The sequence below is a fragment of the Hippoglossus stenolepis genome, chromosome 21, assembly GCF_022539355.2.
Source record: "Hippoglossus stenolepis isolate QCI-W04-F060 chromosome 21, HSTE1.2, whole genome shotgun sequence".
In the NCBI taxonomy this organism is placed as follows: Eukaryota; Metazoa; Chordata; class Actinopteri; order Pleuronectiformes; family Pleuronectidae; genus Hippoglossus; species Hippoglossus stenolepis.
The window spans coordinates 20,504,815-20,511,308 of NC_061503.1; the positions used below are offsets into that span (position 1 = coordinate 20,504,815).

At 38.5% G+C, this 6,494-nt stretch overlaps 1 protein-coding gene across 4 annotated transcripts in view; it reads right to left on the bottom strand.

Annotated features, from left to right (window-relative positions):
* LOC118100120 (transcription factor COE3) overlaps positions 1–6,127 on the bottom strand; it is a 35,566-nt gene extending 29,439 nt beyond the window's left edge. For all 4 annotated transcript variants that reach the window (XM_035144869.1, XM_035144867.1, XM_035144868.1 and 1 more), the window contains exons 1-4: positions 5,268–6,127; positions 2,029–2,185; positions 1,644–1,707; positions 1,515–1,570 (exon numbers count right to left, since the gene is read on the bottom strand). In XM_035144869.1, the coding sequence (XP_035000760.1) occupies positions 1,515–1,570; positions 1,644–1,707; positions 2,029–2,185; positions 5,268–5,389 (399 nt within the window). In that variant the 5' untranslated portion in view covers positions 5,390–6,127. The remainder of the gene's footprint in view (positions 1–1,514; positions 1,571–1,643; positions 1,708–2,028; positions 2,186–5,267) is intronic.
* Positions 6,128–6,494: the final 367 nt, after the last annotated feature.

Consider the following 6,494-nt stretch of genomic DNA (forward strand, 5'->3'; position numbering starts at 1 on the left):
ACTGTTGGCTGTGACATGAAGGTCTGTGTGACCCTCCCAGGATCTGCCTCCTCAGACCTTCACTGATCCAGCAAACTGGTCATAGATGATGTTACAGCAGCTTCACGTTCACCGAGACGTCTCCAGACTCGTTCACACCTGTCACATGTGCTCAGTGTGAACCTGCTCTCATCTGTGAGGAGAACGAGGCTCCAGTGGTGGACCTGCTAATTCTAATGTCAGCCCCATGTTGGTGTGGACCAAGCAATAATTTATCTGCTGCAGAAGGCATACTCCTGCCTTGACAGACCCAACACAACAGTCCGGATCGTGTTCTTCGACTTCTCCAGCGCCTTCAATACCATCCGGCCCAAACTGCTGAAGGCTAAACACAAGGACATGCAGGTGGATGCTCCCCTGGTCACATGGATAAATGACTACCTGATGGGCAGACCACAGTTTGTGTGTCTGAGCCCCCCAGGAGGATGAGTACAGGGACCTGAATCACTTGCATGTGAACGTGGAGAAGCCAAAAGAGATTGTGGTGGATTTCAGGAGGATTAAGCTCCAACTCAGTCTGCATCAGTGGGACTGATGTGGAGATTGTCCCATCCTACAAGTACCTGGGCGTGAAACTGGATAATAAGCAGGAGTTGTCCACTAACACCGAGGCTGCTTAAAAGAAGGGTATGAGCCGGCTCTACTTCCTGAGGAGGCTCAGCTCCTTCAATGTCTGCAATAAGTTGCTCCAGATGTTTTACGAGTCTGTTGTTGCGAGCACCATCTTCTTTGCTGTGGTGTGCGGGGGTGCAGGCATCGCAGCAAAGGACCAACAGACTCAAGAAAGTCATCAGAAAGTCTCTTGTCGGCTCTAAGTCACCTTGCAGGAGGCCGAGGCTTCTAACAAGCGACAGATACAAAAATGAAATAAAAAGAAAACAAATATAAATATAAAAGGGGGTGATGTAAACATGATCACGTGACCTCTGCAGCAGAGTTAATACGTCACTTCCTGTCTCTGTCTGCTGCACCCGGCTGCTCCACCTCTCACCTGAATGCTTCATGTGTGAAACAGAAACTCTGGAGAAAATCTGAACCCAATTCTCCAGAGATCGCACAGAGGTCATTTATGAAAATGACTAACTTATTATTTATGGGTTTGCACGCCCAGAGAGAGACAACAAAGATGATGATGTCATAACATGTTTTTACTGTGGACGTTCCAAAAAAGTTGAATTTTTTTCGCTCTAACCTGGTTTCAATGACAGTAATAAACTCTCCAGCCTGTAGGGGGCACTGATGGGATGTCAATTTAGGAAGAGGCTGCGAATATACATGTAATATACATGTAATATACATGTTTTAACATTTATGATCACATGATTGAAAAAGGTGTCAGGGGAGGAACAGAAGTCGCTCTTATTTAGAAGATTCTCTCTCTCTTCCTGCTGGAGGGTCATCGATTGAGCAATTCTTAATTTATCAATCAATCTTGACCCGAACATCAATCACATGATCAATAATCTGTATCTCACCTGTTTGGTCATGGAGTCGATGAGTCGGACGTAGAGGTCCTGTTCCGTTCTCACACCTGAACACACACACAGTGTGTTAGGGGACAGTTTGTTAGTTGTGTGGTGCTGTGATAAGATGAGCGTACCCACCATTACTGTAGAGCAGCTGCAGTTTGTAATGAATCCCGTTGTTTGTTTTCTCTCCCGTCGGCTCCTGAAAAACAATCCAATCAAACCTCTCTCTGGAAGGGTGCGTTTGTTTCTAACTCCTCCACTGTTCTTTCATTAATGAGCTCTGGGTATGTTTGTTTTCTATCTCAGGCAGAAATGAGATTCCTTCATCTTCCTGATTCATGGGTGAAGATTAAAGAGAACACCAACAATCTTAGCCTGGGCTTCATCTGCATGAGTCAGTCATTTTCTAGAGTGTACAACTTGCAGGTGTGTTTCATTTCAATCTCAGTTTGGTGGTGGTTGACTGAGGGGTGTGTTTGGTTTGTGTCCCGGCTCCTTCCTCCCTCTCCACTTCTCTCACCTTCTCTTTCTCCACGAAGTCGACGTAGGCGGTGCGTTCGATCTCGACCGGCTGACCCTGACGGTCGTACAGCGCCAAAACAAAGTGGAAGAAGTTCGACTTCCTGAGGTTTGATGGAGGCTGCTTCTCAAAGTGAGCACGAGCTAACCCCACCCCACTGAGAGAGAGAGAGAGAGAGAGAGGGAGAGAGAGAGAGAGAGAGAGAGAGAGAGAGAGAGAGAGAGAGAGAGAGAGAGAGAGAGAGAGAGAGAGAGAGAGAGAGAGAGAGACAGAGAGAGGTCATGTTTAATCTGTTCAGTCTAAGACTTCCTGTTTCCTACATCACAGCAACAGGATTCTTTGAACAACCTCTAACCAGGAACATCATCAAATAATCAGCTTTGACCTCTGTCCCCTCAACGTCTTCAGAAAACAAATTGAAACATCAAGTGTTAATCTAAAATTTAAAATTAGAAACTGTTCGTGTCTGATATCTGGATGAGGACATATGAGTTTTCTTCGTGACTGATGAAGTGTTTACAAGTTTTCCTCGTTCATTGACTCAAAGTTAGAATTTGTTTTTATTATAATTTGTATAATTTAATTAATTTGTTCAAACGATGTTAACATTATAATGTCATGTGACCTTGAGCATAAATCAAACACACTTCAACAATGCAGGTTAAACTAATGTCATCGAACATGCTGTCGACCAATCAGAGCGTTAGTAATAATAATCAGCTGTGACTCTTCTGCCCGGGTGGAGTTAAGCTATGGGTGTGTTTGGTTTTGTTTTCTCTGATCATTTTAAACAGTCTGTGTTTCAAATGAACACATCATGAAAATGTGTTATTTTACAGTGTTAAAACCGGCACCTTACGTTCTAGATGAAAGCGTGTGATCATACGTCTGATCATACGTGTAATCATACGTCTGATCATACGTGTGATCATACGTGTGATCAGGGATCTTAACGTGTCAGTTTGAACAGGAAACTTCATCAAACTGAAAAAATAACATATTCTTAAAAATATGTGATAGGAAGCATCAGGCTTTGACCTTTCAAAATAAAATCACTTTAAATTCAGATGTAATAAATATTTAAGTTACATATAAAACTGAAAAAATAAATAAATAAATAAGCAGTAAGATGATTTGATTCAGTTTCGAAAAAAATATAGTGTAATTTTAAACATTCAGAATATATATATTAAATAATATATTTTAATAATATTATAATGAGCAATTACAAAATAAATATATATTATAAAACATATATAATTATAAATAAAATGTAAACATTTATGACATAAAATATAATATAACAAAGCCACAGGAAATTAAATTTAACAACGTTTGGATCCAGACTGGGATCTTCATCAAGTCGCGGTTAAAAGAGAACCTCACATATTTATAAGGAACCTGTTGTGTGGTTCTGTCTTTAAATCACTTCGAACTTACTTTTTTCTTCCTATAAAATATGATATAAATCATATATAATATAAGTTATAGTTAATATAGCATATAAAATAAAACATAAATTAGAAAATATAAGACAAAACATATATCATATAAAATAAAATAAACATATAAGACATAAAATATGATATAAAATATGAATAATATTTTTACGGTTTTATATTATTTCATATTTGTTCATAATTTAACCTTTTAACCTTCACGTTTTCTTTTCATTAAAAATAAAATCCACATCCTGATTTTATCTTTCTGCTTTCATGAATCAACATTGTAAGTTTAAATGAATATATATGTGTGTGTATACATATATAATATATATAAATACTTTATTTAAGTTTAAATGAATTCATGTTAACTTTAAAGGGTCTTCTGATATTAGATTTTTTTTTTGTTTAGATGAAGTTTGAATTGAACAGATCGAAAGTTCACATCACATTTAATCTTTTTTTATAGAATTTAATTCACTGTAAATCAGCAGATTTAAAAAGTCTAATATAGAAAGAATAAAAAATATAATATAAATTATGTTCTATAAAGATTTTTCAATGGTAAATGGTATGTATATATATATAGACTTGCTGACATTAAAAGTGCTTTACTGTTTATTTCCATTCACACACACATTCATACAGTGCACTTCGGCATGCAGATGGAAAGACTGGGATCAAACCGCCGACCTTCTGGTTAGAGGATGACCGCTCTACCCACTCAACCAAAGCCGAGCCATAAAACAACTTATAATATATAATAATGCACTTGTTAAGGTTATCGTTTGACCCGAGAGTGAAAAATATCATGTTGTTAACAAAATGTAATTACATATATCAAATATTATATATAACAGATAACATTATAATATATATATATATATGTAAAACATTATGATATATATAACATAAAATATGATATCATATATTATCTTGACTAACATTATGATATGTAATTAGATATGATATCATATATGTATCATATATTATCATTAATAACATCAATTAAGTAAATGAGTTTAAATTTCATGTTTGACTTGACGTGAAAAGCATCAATTAAAGTTTCATGTGAAGAATTAAATGAATAAAATCTGTTTCTATTAAAAAACACTTATACATAAGTTCATGTGTGATTATTATGGGATGTGACACTAGAAAATAGTTTGAAGCTTCAGTAAAATAATAAACGTTTCTGTTTAATTCATGACTGACTTTTTATTTTTCAGGAACATGAAGAATTTGAAACTGAAAATCTAAATGAATGTTTTTGTTTAAATGATTAAAGATTTTTTCAATATTTTTTATATGCGAAGCTTTGACTGCGTCTCACTTTGTTCTGAGTCCGTGTGACTCAAACAACTTGCAAATATTATCTGAAGAATCAACATTACAAACTCAAGTTTATTTCACAAGTCAAATAAAACATTATTTTAAGTTTCAAATAGAAATATTAAAAACGTTTATATCATATAATAAAACCGATTTTTTTTCACCTTCAGCCTCAGAAACAAATAAAAGCAATTTGATTCAAATTCTTTTCTTTTTATCTGAATAATTTTTCTTTCAGCTAAAGAAAACATTTAAAATGTACACAAAGTATTATTATTGTTATTATTATTATGTTTTTTAAAGCTTTTTATTTCCAGATCAGGAAATTTTGCTGATGAAACTTGAACAATTATGTCAGCTGAACAAAGGTTCCTGAGTTCTGTTGAGAAACATAGTGAATTTAAATCTAAACGTTCCACTGGGACTTCAGCTCCCAGAATCCCTCTGGGGTGGCAATGAGTTTACCTCTGAGCGGCCGTGTTGGCGTCCACCACGCCGGCCGAGTGCATCCAAGAGCGAACAGCTAGCGGCTCCTCCTTCATGCTGGCCGTGGCCCCGCGGGGCAGGTTGTCCTGGATCCCGAACATCTCCAGGGGCCCGGCGTTGCGACCGCTGCCGCGGGCGCACCAAGACAGAACAACAGGAAGAAAAACAAGAAAACAGAAAAGTCCAGAAGAAAAAAAAAAGCTCAGCACTGCAGGATGGACGGAGACTTGAGCTTCTGTTCGGACGACGATTTCTTCACAAACACTAAAATCTCAAAGCCTGAAACCTGTCGGACGGCGAGGACGAAGGAGCGAGGAGGACGGAGGGAAAAGGAGAAAAAGAAAGGATTTGTTGAGGGAGGAGTGGAGCAGGACTTTTATTCTTCTACAGAACTTTTTTCAGATTTAATTCAACTTTTTACTCTGAAATGAAAAAATCTGTCAGTTTTTCTGTGTTTTTTATAAACTCGTTTTTTGTCGACATGTTGAAAAGGGCATGAAAGACAAAAAGAAAGTAAGAAAGAAAGAAAGAAAGAAAGGTGGAGGAGGAGGAGAAAAACAGAAAAGCAAAATAAAATCCTCAGAGGACGAGAAAACGAGGGGAAAACGGCGACGGGTCCGGACAGAGAATCGAGCTAAAGCTAAGTGTCTTTTTTCTTTTCCCCAAAGAGATGAGGAGGAAAACCGATGATGGAGGGATGAGGAGCGAAGGAGAAACTCTCAGCCCTGCGGCCCCACAGGACTGGACGCCAAAACCCAAAAACCCCACGGGTCTTCCTCCAAGCCACTGACGACATCACAGCGGGGGCGGGGTCTGGCCAAATTAGGGGAGGAGGGGTGAGAGAGAGAGAGAGAGAGAGAGAGAGAGAGAGAGAGAGAGAGAGAGAGAGAGAGAGAGAGAGAGAGAGAGAGAGAGAGAGAGAGAGAGAGAGAGAGAGAGAGAGAGAGAGAGAGAGAGAGAGGATAAGGAGGAGGAGGAGGAGGAGGAGGAGGAGGAGGGAGCTCAAACCAACCAACCAGAGAGAGACAGCCCTTGATCGCCCAGTGCAGTCATGTCCTCTCTCTCCAGTAAAGAATCTGAGCTGGTCCTGGTTCCTGGTTAAATAAGGTGCAGCTAAAGTGTTGGTGGGAAATCTCTAAGGGATCAGTCTTGCAGGTCTGGCTCAGCCCTGGTTCAGGTCTGGCTCAGCTCTGCTTCAGGTCTGCT